The sequence below is a fragment of the Aethalodelphis obliquidens genome, unplaced genomic scaffold, assembly GCF_003676395.1.
Source record: "Aethalodelphis obliquidens isolate GAN/ISIS:26980383/991018 unplaced genomic scaffold, ASM367639v1 scaffold5, whole genome shotgun sequence".
In the NCBI taxonomy this organism is placed as follows: Eukaryota; Metazoa; Chordata; class Mammalia; order Artiodactyla; family Delphinidae; genus Aethalodelphis; species Aethalodelphis obliquidens.
This window is the reverse complement of record NW_020837949.1, coordinates 50,717,130-50,735,366: the sequence shown is the minus strand read 5'-3', so window position 1 is coordinate 50,735,366 and position 18,237 is coordinate 50,717,130. Positions and strand designations below refer to the sequence as shown.

Below are 18,237 nucleotides of genomic sequence, written 5' to 3'. Positions count from 1 at the left end.
CTGGGTTACAACCTGGAAACTTTTTCTGTGCAATTAATTGGGGCAATTGTATAGTTCATCTTGTTTATTTCCAGTTTTTAGGGATCACTGTCTTCGTTGTCTGATGTCTTGACAAACATTTCATATGTTTTGTCCAGTATTTTAGTTGTTTCAGTTTAGAGGGTGGGTCCTTGTTACTTCTCTTAGTCAGAAGTGGGAGTCATTTTATCTCTACTTTCATTACCAAGAATTTAATTTTTGAATAGATGAATCATTCCCATGATTCTAGAAGTCAAGAAATAGGAATATGTATTCAGCTGAAGTCTCCCTCCTAATCTACTACCAGTCTAGTCGTCACTCCCTATTGTTAAACAGTTAAGATTGCTTCCAATCTTTTGTGATTAGGACATATTCAATCGTTAATAGTCTTCTAGTAAGTCATTTTGCATATATCTAAGTAACACTGCTGTTGAACACATTCCCAGAGGTGGATTACTAGGTCAGAGGTTTTTTGCATTTATAATTTTGATAGCTTTGCTGAATTGTCCTCCCAAGGGATTAAACCAGTTCTTCCACCAACCTGTTAGGACTATGGGCCAATAGGCATTTTCCTATCTACAGAATGTTATCAAATATTTGGATTCCTGCTAATATGACAGGAAGGAAATGTTATTATAATATAGTTTTAATTTGTATTTCTACTCTGAGTGAGGTTAACATCTCCTCCTGTGTTTAAAAGCCATTTGTACTTTCTTTTTTCTCTTCCTTCTACTTTAGATTGTTGGTTATTCAGTTCTGTTAGAGATAAGAAGAATATGAGATTGAAATATATTAGCCGGTTGTATTTAGTAACTTCTTAATAACCAATGAACAGTTAACATCCATAGCCTATTAATGAAACACTTTAAAATGTACTTAATAAAATACAATTATACTAAATCTAGTCAAAACTCTGTGATTTAAAGGTCATTACAAAATGTTTAGATCAAAGGTTGGGTTCATTGATTTTTCAGACAAATTTTCAAAGTTCAGAGTAAAACTAGTTTAATCTGAGTTTTTGAGCTTGAGAGTAATGTTCCAAAACTAATTTGGTTAATGAAAAAATAGAATTGCTTCTTCCAGAAATCTTTTATATTGGAGAGATGTGGTTTGTTTGACAAATAATGACATTTCCAGAACAATTTGATGAGAGTAGGGAAATGAATATTTGAAACTTGGACTAACTCAGAAAGTCTGAGCCTTTTGTTATAAAATATATTCTGTCCCACAGATAAGAATAATAAACACGTTCATGATTAGATGACAGGATCCTCTTACTATTAATTCAGTGCAGCTTTCTTGAGAAGTAAGGAGTATCCAGGTATCTTTACAACTTTGCATATCCATATCCTTCTTCTCTGCCTCATCTCAAACACCTCTAACTTTTGCTTGTATCATTTTCAGGTGTTATAGCCTGTGGACAATTAATTAGGGAAGTAGTTGCTTTACCAAAATGAGTGAAGTAAAAATGGGCCAGTAGTTTGTTTGTATTTTGTTAATTTATTATCAGTTTAAAGCCTGGCTTTATTTATGCAATGAAAAATGTATTTTTAGAGTTGCATCCATATGGAGAGGAATCCATCACACGTCCGTCAGGTATGATGTCATTCCAGGAGATTCTCTGGTACTCTGTTTTTCTGTCTTATCAGCCAGCTAAATTTGCCTTAATTACACTTAATCATTTTGGGTATTTTCCATTGCCAAAACATTGAGCTGCATGCCGTTGTCAAGTTAGCCAGTTGTCACATTTTAGCAATCTTAATACTGTTGGTATGCTTGCCTTTGAGATATTTCTAAAATTGTGTATCAGGAAAAAAATTATTGGCTTACTGATTTTTTTAAGCATTAATATTTAGCCTTTCAAAAGTTATTGAAAATATTCTGAATGCTTTGTGTCAAAATCATCTAATTGTAAGTAACTAAAATTTTGTCATGTTCCCACATTGTTATTTTTAAATTATTTTAATGTGCATCCGTCACATTACATTTTAGTACACTAATAATGTAATATATCTGCTTGTGTTATTTGAATATCTTGTTTGGTTATATTTATAGAAGTATGATAAATAGAAAAATAACATTGTTATTTGACTAATTATGTGCTTTCCTGCTTGTTAGTTTACCTGCTGATTAATACTAAGTCAGTTCCTTAGCAGATAAAATTTGAATTTGTATAAATATTCCTGAAAAAAGTCTGTATTAAGAAAGTAATTGCTCTGAACTTGCCATCAAATACTGAAAATGCTTAACTTAATTAGAATTCAAATTAAAATTAATAAACTAAATATTTTGGATATTGGAGATCATAACTAATAGTGGTAATTGACATACTTTTATTAATAAAACAGATTTAAAGGAAATTTGTGTGGTTAAATGAATTTAAATTGGAAAATAGTTTCAAGGCTTTTTTAGCACTTGTCTTACAATTAATTTAATGCTGATCGTTTACATCAAAGCAAGATGATTCCAGAAGAGTGTTTTCCACACTAATTTTGGCTAGTGTGAATCTGTGTGATTAAAAATATATGTTATTACCAGGGATGAAAGTGGGTTGTATTTTGTTTTTTGTTTTTTAAGTTTAATAAATATATTTCAGGTCTGATTTCAATATGAACTTATAGTATTTAATTTTTGCTTCAGGAAACTTTTAAGAAGTCAGTCCTGTTATATCTGAAATACATGCCTTAAATCAGCTGCATATATTAATTCAGAGTGTTAATTAGAAAGTAGCATTTACTTGCGTAAAAATTACGCAGTGTTGTTGGAAAGTCACGTGAAAAGATTGGGAGAAAGTGTAAGAATGGTGGAAGAAAACAACTGTCAAACTCCGTTGATTTACAATTAGAAGTTAAAAATAGAAACAAAAACTTAATGTAGTACTAACGTTTATTTCTTATTTTCTTCTCTGATACCAAATTATTAATGTTCTAATAATTATATACTTATTTAAGGAAAACAAGTTCCTTAGTTGAAGTACTAAATACATTGTCAGTTACAATTAAATCACAGTGCTTTGAAAAAGATTTCAGAAATCCCGTGACAAATGATACATCTCTAGTATTTTTAATTGTGTTGTGTTTTAGGTATTTGTGAAATGTCATTTTGATTATAATCCATACAATGATAACCTGATACCCTGCAAAGAAGCAGGATTGAAGTTTTCAAAAGGAGAAATTCTTCAGATTGTAAACAGAGAAGACCCAAACTGGTGGCAGGTTAGTATGCTTCTGAAAATCTCTTCAACTGCCTTTTTATTTTTAATCTTAGATCTGGCCAATATCTGAATATTCAGGAAGAAGGTATTAGCATTTGTTCCAATGATTTTTCCTGCATGAACAGCTCCTGCTTCATGGCTGCTAATTTTGTGGACAGAAGACCAAATTGAGAGGGAATTTGTGAGTAGCTGTTAATAAATGCAGAATTAACTAGCCTGTGGTTCTCTTCCTTTGGTTTAGAGACTAGACCAATCAGTTCTTCCACATGTGATTGCAGTAAAATATAGTATTGGGTAGGAACAACTCACTTGGGGGTCATCCCTTTTTAGTGTTCCTCTTAACTAGGAGTCTTTTACTGTAGGTAGAGTAATCTTCCTCTTGTCTCCTCTATACATTCATGACAAATAAAACGTAATTTCTTAAGGTCTTAAATCCATTTGCCCACCTCTTCTCAGTAATTGAGAAATGAAGGCTTGCTTTATCATCCGTGTTGTTTGGTCTTGGATTGAAATCTGTGTGTATGGAAAGGGATGTGTGTTATCACTGTCTTTCCCCCCTCCATTTTCCAGAAGATGTGTGCGATGGTCTTCCTTTTCCTTTCCACTAATACAGTTTTCAGAAAACTCTAGCATAAGTAATAAGTCCGGTTTTGTACTTGTTTACATTGACTAGCAACCACAGTATTCAGAACTGTAGAAACAAAGTCTAAAATCTCTTAAACTGTAAAAGCAAAAGAGAGTCTCATTAAGGAACAAAGTGTGAAAGAAAAGGACCTGGTACCTAGCACTAAGTTCTGAATTAAATGGAGATATTAGTAACTCACATTACCTCTAATAAGTTATATTGACTTCTAAGGGGGAATGAATTACAAGAATAAGAACAGTCTTGCTAATATGTCCTTAAATTTAAATTAAGACATTATGATGTATAATGGCACAGTGTGGTGAGAGAACTAAGAAATGAGTAGTTTAAATGGGATCCATGATTTCAAGAGGTTTCCACTGAATTTCTTAGAACTCATCTAAAAAAAATCTGCTTTCTGTGACAGTGTCCTTTTTGAAACTTTCCCAGTTTTCTCTTTTTTCCCTTCTCTGTGAATGCCATCTCTCAGTTTTCTCTATCACCTGTCACCATTATCTATCTCAATCTCTTCCTGAATGTTTGTCATCTATTACTCTAATTGTATTTTTCAGGATTTTAATTGCTAAAAATGATACTGGATTTTTCTGTGCTAGCTGTAAGGATAAAGTCACTAATGTTGTGGGATAAGCCGTTAGTAGCCAGTTCTCCAGCCGCTATTTTGAAATAGCACTTCTTTGGGTTTCATTTTAAGTTAGTTTGTTGACAGTAGGTGAGGTTTTACCTATTTGAAACTTACTCCCCCCCAGGATATTCAGATTCCTGGTAGCATGAACTAAACTCTCCACTCTGTTCTCCCAGTGCTGTCTCTCTCTCTCTTTTTTTTTTTTCCCATTGATTTGGCCTCAGGAAATACCAACGTAGTAGGATTATTGGATAACAAACACCTAACTAGGTGCCAACACATAACAGCATTTATTCCTTTCCATTCTCACTAGTTTAGTATTATAAATAAAAAGTTTTAGTAATTTAAAGAGCCTTATACCTTTGTATTTTGGTCTAAAAATTCACTACCAAATAGCACACTGGTTAGGTAGCCATTGATTCCTCAGTACTAAAGTGTTTCAATATCCTGACAATGCCATGGATTTAAATATCAAGGTCAGTTTCTTAAGATCAAATGTGATTTTTTTTTTAACTGACTATTGTTTGTCCTACTTATTAGAATGTGGTCTCAAATTTTGATCACTGAGATCTACAATTCATTAATTTGATTCTAGGCTAGCCATGTAAAAGAGGGAGGAAGCGCTGGTCTCATTCCAAGCCAGTTCCTGGAAGAGAAGAGAAAGGCATTTGTTAGAAGAGACTGGGACAATTCAGGTGATGAACTCGATACAATAAGTAACAAATAGTCCTTTGTGGCCACCTTTCTTTGCCTCTTTCATCTGAATTAGCTGATGAATTTATTTAAAATATATCTGGAATTAATCCCTCTCATCTGCTTTAGTGTACTGCTCTCAAAAGTAAACTTTTTGTTCCCTTTCTGCCACCTGCTGGTATTGTATCAGAATTCAGTGGCTCAACTCACCCCTGCCTGCTTCTGCTTTGTAGGATGCAACACTGGGAAGATAATTCTCCCACCCCTATAGAACACCACAGGGCAGTGTATATAGTCTGACATACTGTTTAAGTTATATTTGCCTTGTCATCCTTCAGGACCTTTTTGTGGAACCATAAGTAGCAAAAAAAAGAAAAAGATGATGTATCTCACAACCAGAAATGCAGGTATGTTTTAAATACATTTTTGAGAAATCCAAGCGAAGTATGAAATAGCTTTATATCATTCTCAATGTGGCATACACTCTAAATGTATAATTTTAAATGAATTAATTCAGATTAGGACCCAGCTGCAAGGGACTGCCATGTGAACACTTGGTACAATAATATACAGGCATTATTTAAATCCTGATATATATACTTGCACTATCACTAGTGTGCTTTATTTTATACTCATAGTTTATAAGAAAATGAATTGGTTAGGATTTATGCTTGTATTAATGAAGGAACAATGTGACAATTGAAACTATTTGTTCAAGAACTTTGATAGAAACTTGTGTCATTTCTACAGAACAGAATGCCTTTTTAAAGATAATAAAAGAGTTATGATTAAGGGCAACCATATTCTGCCATAACATTGTCCATGATACTTTTGGAAAAATAATACTGGACCAAACAAATCTTAGCCTGATCTAGTAGGATTCTTTCTTAAATCTTTTAGACTTAAATAAAGATAAATATGACACCTACCACAGTTATTCTTTTCAGTTATAAAGGCTGATAGGAGTGAAATGCAGCTCTTAGAATCAGAAGGCTCTGGAGGCTTACTCAAAAGAATTGATAATTTTAAAGTGCTTTCTTGACTTCGGAGCTACCTCTATATTGGTAATAAACTAAATAGCACATTAGAAAGGAAATAATCTAATAATGTACTATAATAATAATATTTATAATAAGGGGAAATTAGACTCTCCCTTAATCTATTGTGGAGAAATTGTGCAAAGAAAGTGTTGCTGTTAATAACCTAAGGAAGAAGTGTTATTACTATAGATTGAAAGTTATAGCCATAATAATAGGTAATATAATATTTCAAATCCTCTGGCTTTATTGTTCATTAAATATATATTCTTAAAGCTTTCTTGCAAAATGGCAAATTTCTAATTTTCCCATTGATCATAATTTTGGAATGTGTTTCTACTGAAAATAGTTAAGATCCAATGTTTTATTTTATACATAAATTTAGAATCTTAATATTTAAATGTTAGTATGTTGTCTGTATGCACTTTATTAATCAAACTAATATTTGCAGAGTTCACCACACAGTATTTATTCATTTATATCATTGGAAGGGGATACTCATTCTATGAAACTTATTTAAGCAGCCACTCTAAGTGTACTGCTATCCTCCATATGTGATACTCACTTTTTAGTGGAATAGATTACATAAACTAATTTGCAATTTGATTATATTAAGTAATTATTTCTACTGATGAATTAATAAGAAACAGGTTTTAAGGGATAGATTATCTGATAAGGATAAAGTAAGGGTATTTTTCTAGTTAGACAATTTTTTAAGGCAAAAGAATAGAAGCAGGTGTTTAAATCAGGGTACAAAATAGTTGATTGTACTTTACCAAATTTATTTTTAAAAATCTGTACTAAGTCAGTACAATTAAAGTGATACTTAACTATCAAGACAACTAAGCCATTACTGAACAGAATAGCAGAGGTTTTTCATCCATATAAAAGATAACTGAGGGACTTCCCATGTGGCGCAGTGGTTAAGAATCCACCTGCCAATGCAGGGGACACGGGTTCGAGCCTTGGTCCAGGAAGGTCCAAGCAACTAAGTTGCGAAGCAACTAAGCCCGTGTGCCACAACTACTGAGCCTGTGCTCTAGAGCCCGCGAGTCACAACTACTGAGCCCACGTGCCACAACTACTGAAACCCGCACACCTAGAGACCGTGCTCCGCAACAAAAGAAGACACTACAGTGAGAAGCCCGTGCAGCGCAACAAAGAGTAGTCCCCGCTCGCCTCAACTAGAGAAAGCCTGCGCGCAGCAACGAAGACCAAACGCAGCCAAAAATTAATTAATTTTAAAAAAATAATAAAAGATAACTGAATATGATGTTTTCCCATTTCCTTACTTTTAGAATTTGATCGTCATGAAATCCAGATATATGAGGAGGTAGCCAAAATGCCTCCCTTCCAGAGAAAGACATTAGTATTGATAGGAGCTCAAGGTGTGGGACGAAGAAGCTTGAAAAACAGGTTCATAGTGTTGAATCCCACTAGATTTGGAACCACAGTGCCATGTAAGTTTTCCGTTTCCTTTACTATTTAATTGGAAAGAAGGAGTGGGGGTGGGGCAGATTATTATTATTTTATTCCCAAGTAATTTCTAATTATGCCAATGAAAATGAACAAGCAGATGATACTGAAAAACTTGGCAACGCTACAGCTGTCTTGAAATAGCACTGTGGGCCCTGTCAGCTGGCTGCCTGGTGGCAATCGCTTCTCCAAACTCTTCAATCCAGAAGTGTTCATTAAATGCAAGTATTAAGAGTTGTGGCAAAATCAGCATTAACCTTGCATTTTCTTGTACGGTTGATGTGTATCTGAAAAGTTGTATTTTCACCCATTTTCATCCAGCAGGGGAAACCTGCTGGATCCTCTGACACTCGTGATCTGGCTTGTCGTTTTCAGTCCTGTAAGGTCCTAAACCTGATTTTTGATAGCACATCAAGAGAGATTCCTCTTCCAGAGCAGGCAGCATTAGTGAAGGTCACATTTATTTATATACAAAATACAATAATACTGATGGGAAATATAACCATTAGATGAACCAGACACTCATTTTATGATCTTTGTGTTCTTTCTCTATTTGCACATTTACAAGGAAAGTTAAATAATGTCAGAAGCATGCTTGATGAGAATGGAGTTAGAGCAAGGAGTTAAATACAAAGGTGTATTAGTCCTTATAATAAGGCAGTGATAGCATTCATTTTGGAGATATATGAGCCTTTACTTGTGGGAACTTACATGCGCTCTCCCCTGAACACAAGTCAATGTTGCCTTTATTAAGTCCCCTTTCTGTGCTTCCATTGCTGACCAAACCCCCTTTTGATTAACACAGAATTTCTGTAGGTATTTTAATGCCTTTAAGCTTTCCATGTCAAATCTTAGCCTAACATCACTCCATCTCTTTTGGATGAGTTTTAGAGTTTCTCTGCTTTCATCCAGTATGCTTTGACATTTAGTTCTCATTGAGTAATCTTATTGCTAACATGTTTAGGGGTGTATTGGGGCAACAACGCTGTCATTGTCCTCATGTGCTGTTTGTAATCCCTTCAGGGTAAGACTTTGAGTTCCACTGTAGGCACGGTAAATCACTAAATCAGACAAATCATAGTTAAGTAGTTAACAAAATAAAAATCTGACTGTGATCAAAGTATTTTAAAGTTTTTAATTTTTAATTTTTATCAAATTAATACATGTAGCATATTTTAATCAAGTAGTTCTTAAAAATATGTAATGAAAAATAACTCCATTTTCCTCTACCCCACCTCTGGCCTACTTACCAGAAACAGTCACTTTTCAATCTTTCTGCTATTTATTTTGTTAGTCTTCCATATTTCTTAATAATGTCTTCATTCTGCTATTTCTTGTTCTGTCCAGTGTAGGCCTTACCTCCTGACTTCCTGAGTATCCTCCCAGCATAAAGATAGCTCTAGTTTCAGTTAATTCAGTTTCACTTTCTTGAACAGCCTCTTCCTCTCCCCCAACCCAGCAATTTCTAGAGTTCGTTTTTTTCTTCCCCTCTTTATCTTATGTGTTCACGCGTATAGTTTTGTATTAAACGAAAGAACCTCTTATTTAGTAAGTCATGCTTTTTTCTTGGAGACCTCTGTCCCACAACCCTCAGCCTGCCTGCTTCAGTGAGGGCTACACACTCTCCACTCTGGCTGCCACACGTTCACATAGGGATGTTTCCCTTTGTTGCTGTCCTGGGTTGAAGCTATTGTTCCTGGGTCCCATTCTTTTTCTTTCTTGGTTTATTGCCTTGTTTTGCTACGGCACATGCCTTGTAACTTGACAAAAAAATGCTGTATGGGATGTAATTTCTGCATCTTTGTATTTGAAGTTGTGTATTTTTTTGTCTTCTATTTGATTGCTTATCTGAGAATGGAAAGTCTAGATTGTAAAACCCAAAAGATGTTACTCTTTAACCCAGTTTTGTTAAGAAGTCTAATGTCATTCTAATTTTTGCCCTCTCATACATGACCTGATGTTTCCTTCAGTCTTTTTATTTCGTTGGTTTTCATTATTTTACAATTTAATAATGATGTGCCTATGTGCGCATCTATTTTTATTTATTGTGCTGATGATTAGTGAGCTCTTCAGACTACAGATGCATGTCATTCAGTTCTGGGGAATTACTATTTCTTGGATGATTTCTCCCTGTTTTCTCTATTCACTTTTTCTAGAATTTCTATTAGCTGGATGTTGAACATCCTGGATTCATCTCCTCAGTCTCTTACTTTTTTAAATCATGTTGTCCAACCTTTCTCTTTTTATTCTACTCTTTAAAAGATTACCTTGAGTTCTTCACCTTCTATCTCATCAATGTTTTATCATAAGTAGTCATATTTTTCATTTTAGGATTATTTTCTGTTTCCTGTTTTTTCCCACAGCATCATCTGCTTGTGGGCGCTATTTCTTCTGTATCTCTAAGAATATTAAGCAGTGAGTGTAATTTTTTATTTTCTATAGGATGATAAAAAGGTTCTGGAGATGAATAATGGTGATGGTTGCACAACAGTGTTACTGTACTTAATGCCACTGAATTGTGCACTTAATAATGGTTAAAATGATAAATTTTATGTTATGTATATTTTATCATGATTAAAAACACTAAAAAAGTTAATTGTGTTAGCTTCTTAATATTCCAGCATATAAGTACACCATGCTTTACTGTTATCACCCACTTATATGGTTTGGGTGGCTTTTTTGTTATAAATAAAGAGATGATAAAATGTGTATACATAAATCTCAGATGTAAAATTATTAGACCAAAGGATGTATAGAGAGATTTATAAATACAGAAGTATTACATATATTTATTTCAACTTCTTGATTTCTTCATGCCAAATTAATTTCCAGAAGATGTACTATTTTACCTTTCAAGACTTATTTTTAGTAAAGATTCAAGTCTGAATTTTTATATATAAAAGATTTATGTATATCCATACATCGTCAAGTATCACTTCTTCATATTATGTAGGTGGTGTTTTACTTTTCTTTAAATCATTCATGTTTATATAGTGTTTAGTTTGTTTGTTTGTTTTAAGCCTCAGAATCAACACACACAAAAATAATAGTGATGAAATGTGACAAGTTTGCCTAATTTTTGATACACAGTCTTGTGCTACACATTGTCTGGTGGGCTGGTTGGGGAAGTCTCATAGGGAAGGAAGTAAATGCTGGTGTTGGATTAAATTGACTTAGTTTTCTCTTTATATTGTGAAATGGTCCTAAAATAAAATATAAAAAATTATTAATCCAGGTGGACAAGCTACCTTATGAATCATGTTTTCCCTTTAATACATCTTGGGATAGTTAAATAAAATGTTACTTTGTTGATTATTTCCTATTTGAAGAGCTACTAAAGATTAGAATTTTGCCTGTCAATCACAGAACTTAAATTCTAAGCAATCGCATTACTTAGTTGTTTAGCATTATAAGCCTAAGGAATCAGCTGTAGTCAATCCACCCTGTTCTAATTTCTCTGTTCTAGAAATGGAAAGGGGCTTAATTATGTGCCAATGTAGATTTCTTTTCTGAGTCTTCACTAGAGAATGGTATTGTCGTTAAAATTCGCTTGTAAACTAAAAACATTTCACCAAGAATTTAAGATTCCCTCCACATGTTGGAGGTAGTGTTGGGGGGGCAGTGTGTGTGCCTGTACATATTTATTTCAAGCAGCATGTTTCCATAAATGGTTTCACTGTAGTGCCTCCCCAAAAGTCGTACTCTTCTAAAATTATCTTTACGGATATTAAGCCAAGTCCTAGTATGTATGTATTTGGGGAGTTTAAAATTGCCTTAGGAGTTTTATCATACCACCTTTGGTGAATAATCCCAGAAACCTTGAGATCACACATTTTTTAATATGAAAAGCCATCATAGCATCTTGAAGCTCTTTAAGTGACTTTATAAATCTCTCCACAGTGGTCTGGAATGAGCCAGAAAACAGCAGGGGAAAAAGGGAATCCTCTTGTACATAATAATCTTATTTATGAATTAGACCCTTATTATTGAGCTTGAACTTAAAGTTTTTTTCTTATAAAAGTTTTCTTGATGTGTTGTGCTTACTTCAAATAGTCAAAATTCTGTCAGTTTTTCATCTGATTACTTTGTAACTTTAATTGCGTGTGGTTAATGATTTGGGCAGATATTCTGCATGTATAAGTGCTTGATTAATAGAAGTAGAATACTGTTTTATATCTGATCTAGGCAAACTCAGATTAAGTTGCTAAACTTGAAAATAACACACACACATACACAAATTACTTTACTTCCTAGGGAGTGCTAGCAAGTTGGCAGAGAATACCTAACTCTGCACCTTTGCAACAGTTTGAAAAGTGATAATCGTCCATTCCTAGCACAGCCAAGTTGCAAAGGAGTTGTATGTCTCTAAAATACCTGACAAAAGGATGTTTTAAGTTTTTGACTTGGTCTCTTCTCTCTCATTCTCTCAGAATACTTCAGGTCAGAGTAGAGAAAGTTACTAGACCATAATAACATCCAGGTGGCTAGATCCACCGAGGTGCAACACAAAACAATTAGCATTTGGGAATGTTAATTAGAAGGAAGCTAGAAGAAAAGTTTGGTGCTGGGGCAAGATAAAGGATAGATAATTTATGGGTAAAACTACACTTCAGAAAATTGATAATACCAACTAAGAATAGAATTTTGCTCATCTGTTGGACACTCAATTAGGAAATGTTCAAAGAAGTGTGAAGAAAGGCTGTAATTGATATTCCTTAAGGAGAAGGGGAGTGCTGGTCAGCTGGAAAAGATGTTCACTTGCAATATACCTCACACTTATTAGCTCTCACCATAGTTAAGAATTTAACTTTAGGGCTCTGCTTCTAGGTAAATAAATATATTTTGAGTTTCAAACTGACTTTATAAAGCACATTTTTTGGATATAAATTGTATATTGGAGACTACCTCTTAAAACATTACTAATCAGGGGTCTGCAAACATTTTTACTGAAGGGCCACGTATAGTAAATATTTTAGGCTTTGCAGGCCATCTAGTCTGTGTCACAACTATTCCGCCATTGTAAAAAGAATGAAACCATAGGCCATAAAATGAATGAACATGGCTGTGGTCCATAAAACTTTATTTACAAAAATAGGAAGCAGGCCAGGTTTGGTCATAGGCCATAGTTTGCCAACCCCTGCACTAAATGGAAAAGACTTAGGCTACCCTGTGCCTTTTAGTTTGTTTTTTAATACCCTGCACTGTCTCTGTACAAATTCTCAACGCTATTTTATTTAGTTACTTCACGGAAACCAAGGGAAGATGAAAAAGATGGCCAGGCATATAAATTTGTGTCACGATCTGAGATGGAAGCAGATATTAAAGCTGGAAAATATTTGGAACATGGGGAATATGAAGGAAATCTCTATGGAACCAAGATTGACTCTATTCTTGAAGTTGTCCAAACTGGACGAACTTGCATCTTGGATGTCAACCCACAAGTAAGCTGCATGATTCCAAAGATATTTTTTAAGTTTTATTTCCTGTGGAGTTTTTGTTTCTTCTTCAGATTATGAGGGTGGCTCTTTCCCTCTATTACTTGTGACAATAGAGAACCTTATTATGCATCAACAACTAGTTAAATAAATTTCTGATCTGTTAGCCAACAGAGGCATGGATAGCTATAGAAGCTTGATAGAAGTTTAGTATTTATTTACATGCTTAAGTAACATATAAATGCATGTGTTAGGAAATTTAAAATTTGAACAAGGCTGAAACATAAGGAATAAAAATTAAAGTCACACCCCTTCCACCCAGCACACACCCACCCACTCACCATTCATTTCATTCTCATTCCATGTCTCCCTTATTGACCCCTTCTCACCATTCTACACTCAACCCAGTGGGTTTTCTATTTTTGTTGTTGTTTCTCTTATACATAAATGGAAAAATTTTATACAGATTCTTTAACCTTTTTTCATTAAACAGTATTTCTTGAAGATCTTTTCATGTTAGGTACTGTAGAGATTTTTTTCTTTGTAATTGCTGCATGGTATTTCATAGTGCAGATATATATTTATTTATATAACCACTGCAATTAATGGACACTGAAATTACTTCTGCTTTTTCAATATTAACAGAATTCTACAGTTAACATGGAAAGCATTTACATCATTCTTGATGATTTGGGGATCATTAAGTTTAATACTTTCCTTGGTTCAGGGGTACCAGAAAGTAGTGAGATTGAGGTCAGAACAAAATTTAATGGATCACCATTTTAGGAAAGTACTGTATGGAATCAAAAGGATAGAAGGGAGGGGGGGCAGATAGCAAGTATTAAATTATGTCCTTTATCTTGAGGAAGAGGGCAGATGGACGTTGATTATTTAGTATAAACTAAAGGGTAACATAATTCAAATTCTAATCCTGTATAAATTGGTTTGTAATTGTTCTTCTACACAGGCCCTGAAAGTGCTGAGGACATCCGAGTTCATGCCCTATGTTGTGTTTATTGCTGCTCCCGAACTAGAGACGTTACGTGCCATGCACAAGGCTGTAGTGGATGCTGGTATCACTACTAAGCTTTTGACGGTAAGCAGTTCTTTTCAGGCTAACAGTACTATTTTCCTCCTAAAATTTTTCCTTTTTCTTTTGGGCATGTTTAATTCTATCCATATTTATGAAATAAACACACTGTATAAGGTATTGGAGAATAAAAATTTGTTCCCTAGATGTAGTTAGGATTTGGAACCGTATCGCTTTTACTTAGAAACCATTGTTCACTCTATTTTAAAACAAGTTTACTCCCCCTATGTAAATGAAATGGACCAATGTTAAAAAGTGCATATTAACCTAACTCCCTCATTTTACTAATGTGGAAACTGGTCCCGAAGACCAATAACAAGTATGTTCATCATAAGGTTTACTATTGGTAGAGTTAGGTGTTCTTTTAGTTGTTACATGTCTTTTTCTCTTGTTCTTCCTCTCTTTTCTCATGTTACGGAAAATTTTAAATATGTACAAAAGAGGGAAGAAATGAACTCCCAAGTACCCATCACTTAGCTTCAATAACACATGGCCATTTTTGTTTCACTTAGACCTCTCTTCACTTCCTCCCTTACCATGAATTATTTTGAAGTAAATCTTTGATATTATATCAACCATAAGTACTTCAGTATTTATCTCTAAAAGATAGACTTTTGGGATATAACCATAACACCATTATTAGCATATCAAACATTAGGAAGAGCAACTTTTTCTCAATATCATCAATATACAGTCTGTATTTGAATTTTCTCAGTATTTATCTTTTTTTTTTGACAGTTTGTTCAAATCAGGATCCAAGCAAGATTAACATGTTGCATTTACCTGATGTCTTCTAAATCTCTTTTTTTCCCCCAGCTTGAGGTATAATTGATATACAATAAACTGTACACGTTGAAAGTATACAACTTGGTAAGCTTGGGCGTATGTATACACGCATGAAGCTACTGCAGTCAAGATAACAGGCATGTCCCTTGTCTTCATAAGTTTCCTTGTGCCCCTTCAGAGTCCCTCCCTCCGCCTTCTACCTCTTCCACACTATAGGTGATAAGCCTTGAGATCAGGTAGTTTTAATCCTCTTTGTTCTTTTGCAGGTTGCTCCATGTGTCTACTGAACTTTATGAATATCTGAAATATAGTTATCAATGTTTTTATATCACTGTCAACGAATTCTAACGTTTGCATCACTTCTGGATTGGTTTTGACTGAATGACTTTGCTCCTCATGGGTCTTATTTTCTTGCTTCTTTGCAATCCTGGTAATTTTTTATTGGATACCAGACATTGTGAGCTTTGTCCTGGGATGCAGTAATGTGGAAACAGTTTGTTCCTTTCAGATCTTGCTTTAAAATTTTGTTAGGTAGAACCAGAGCAGTTCTCATTCTAGGGGCAATTATTCTTCACTACTGAGGCAAGACCCATTTGAGCACTCTCCCAGATGGCCCATGCGACGTGAGGTTTTCTGTTCTGCCTGGTGGGCATGGGTACTATTTCTGGCTCAGAAAGAATACCTCTCATCCTTTCTGGTGGTTCTTTGGCGACCCTGGGTCGTGGTAACGTGCACAGATTGGTATTCAGCTGAATGCTGGAGGGGGACCTTTACAAATCTCCAGAGTGCTCTCTCCATACTGCTATTCTATCCAGTATTCTGTCCTGCAAACTCCTGCTACTTTGTTCTCCCTGGGCTCTCAGCTCTGTCCCAACTTAGAGTCCAGTAGTGTCCTCCTGGGCTCCACCTCACTGTGTTGCAGCTTGGAAACTCTTTCAAGCCAGTAACCTGGGGTAATCATAGGGCTCACCTCATTTGCTTCTTGTCTCTCTGGAATCCCTGTCTTCCATTACCTGATGTACAGTGTCTTAAAAAGTGTTCCATACATTTGGTCTGTCTTAGTTGTCAGGCAGGAAGGTTAGTCTGATATCTGTGATTGCATATTAGCTGGAAGCAGACCTCTCCCTTTAGACTGTTTTAATCTGTAAATCTTCACTGCCTCCCTCCCCTCTCTTTTCACCTTCTAACTTAGTTGTTTAAAAAAACTGGGTCATAGAAAAACTGGGGCCTGGTCTGTAAAGTTCCTCAGTAGCTCTTCACCTAATGATTTTAGCAATTTTTATTGATCTTTGCCTGGCTCAGTTAATTTTTTAGGAATTGTGAAGTGGTGGTATTCCAAGTTTGTCATTTGTTCTGCATTTATAAACTAGAATTCTTCTAAATAATAACTTTTCCTTATCAACTAGTTGATGACTCTGAAGTAGAGTATATATAGGGGAAAGTCAGAACATAATGCTTGATACTTCCCCTTTAAGGGTCAGTTTTCAGAATAATGGGTTTGTTCAGTAACAGTCTCCAGAGGCGACAGGTGACCAAATAAGGTTTGTGGTTTTTTTAGTTTCATCATGAGCACATGGATTTACACTTACTTGATGTGTTTTACTCTTTTGCAATTATTATTCTTATTGATGTTCAAATCGCCCCACCTTTGACCAACAGGGGCTTATTTAAGTTGGCCCTTGAGACCTATTTCATGAGCCTAATCGTCTGAGATAGCTTCCTTGCTATATGACAAATGCTCCAGGCTCATCTTGTACATTTTCTATGCCAGGCCAGGAATCAGTTACTTCTCCAAGAAGCTCTGGTTCCTTTTAGAGTAAATGGTATTTTAGGACCGTAATACTAGGGGTGCACATTGTCCCAAGATGGATCATTGTTTCTAGCTAAATGCACCTTTTAGGTAGACAGAACTAGTTTGGTTATGTGCTTTTCTGTTTGTATGTTTGAAGGAAACTAAATCATGAATATATATTGATACTTCCCAATCAAATTCAGGATTACAGGGTTTTATTTAACCTCTTTCATATATATAACTCCATTCTCCTAGGCTGAGTATCCCAGTTCTCAAAAACACCGGGAGTGTTAGAATATAGCACATAATTGCTCATTTGATTCATCTCACAGTACACGTACAACAGTCTGAAAATAAGTGTACAAATACTACCAGGTATGATTACTGTGAACTGTCTCTTTCTCCTTTATCCTTAGGGTTTATCCCACTAAGCGTATACAGTCAAATCAAATCGCTGTGTTTTAAAGTCACTTGGAATACTCTCTGTGTACTTAGGTCAGCTATTACTCTCTGATGTTTAAATTGTCCTGTCTTCAGCTAAGAAGAGCCTATTCATCTTGTTTTCTGAGTCTTTTTAACACAACCCCATGAACTTTGATGTGCTTCCTGGTATGACGAGCTGCTCCAGGTTATCCTTACACATTTCTTGGCCCAGATCTGGAACCAGCCTTCCAAAAGCCCTGGTTCCTTTTAGTGGGAAATGGTATTTAGAGATAATACAGAAGCTAAAGGTGTGCATTCAACTTAGTTTGTCATTGTTTCTAGGTCTTCTCAGTGGCCAGATGAAGGAAATATATTTTCCCCTTTGGAAAATATACATCATTAATTCAGTTGGATAGTTTCAACTCACATTTTACATTTTTACTTCCTGGACTATGTTTATCTTTTTTTCCTCCTATGCTGAAAGTCTTGGTTCCTGATGACATTAACATAATTTCTGACTTTACATGTGTAAACTAAACACATACTATATATATAATTTCTGAGTAACAATATTAACATTAACAGTATGATTATTGAAAAGTTTTAAGTTTCAGACTTAAACTTTTTTAAAAAAATTGTTCTTATGATATATCCCTTGAGTATTATTTTAAAGTCGCTAAGATAATTCTTTTCTGTGGTTAAGGCATCAACTTGAAACAGATTTGTTTCATTTTGCTTTTGCTTTTTAGGTATTGCTCTTTTTATTTTTATTTGAATTTGATTTTGTTGTAATATAATTCTATACATTTTCATAGTTTCAAAGTAAATCTTAAAAACAAACAAACAGGGGCTTCCCCGTTTGTGGCGCAGTGGTTGAAAGTCCGCCTGCCGATGCAGGGGACACGGGTTCGTGCCCCGGTCTGGGAAGATCCCACATGCTGCGGAGCGGCTGGGCCCGTGAGCCATGGCCGCTGAGCCTGCGCATCCGGAGCCTGTGCTCCGCAACGG

General features: G+C 35.0%; 2 protein-coding genes across 3 annotated transcripts in view; one reads left to right on the top strand and one right to left on the bottom strand.

Moving 5' to 3' along the window:
* Nucleotides 1-18,237, top strand: part of PALS2 (protein associated with LIN7 2, MAGUK p55 family member) — a 109,523-nt gene that overhangs the window by 82,470 nt on the left and 8,816 nt on the right. For both annotated transcript variants that reach the window (XM_027102373.1, XM_027102374.1), the window contains 6 exons: nucleotides 3,102-3,233; nucleotides 5,093-5,192; nucleotides 5,529-5,597; nucleotides 7,526-7,687; nucleotides 12,942-13,144; nucleotides 14,106-14,234. In XM_027102373.1, the coding sequence (XP_026958174.1) occupies nucleotides 3,102-3,233; nucleotides 5,093-5,192; nucleotides 5,529-5,597; nucleotides 7,526-7,687; nucleotides 12,942-13,144; nucleotides 14,106-14,234 (795 nt within the window). The remainder of the gene's footprint in view (nucleotides 1-3,101; nucleotides 3,234-5,092; nucleotides 5,193-5,528; nucleotides 5,598-7,525; nucleotides 7,688-12,941; nucleotides 13,145-14,105; nucleotides 14,235-18,237) is intronic.
* Nucleotides 4,419-18,237, bottom strand: part of GSDME (gasdermin E) — a 93,617-nt gene continuing 79,798 nt past the window's right edge. The window contains exon 10 of the mRNA XM_027102375.1: nucleotides 4,419-5,143. The gene's annotated coding sequence lies outside the window, so the exon portion shown is untranslated. The remainder of the gene's footprint in view (nucleotides 5,144-18,237) is intronic.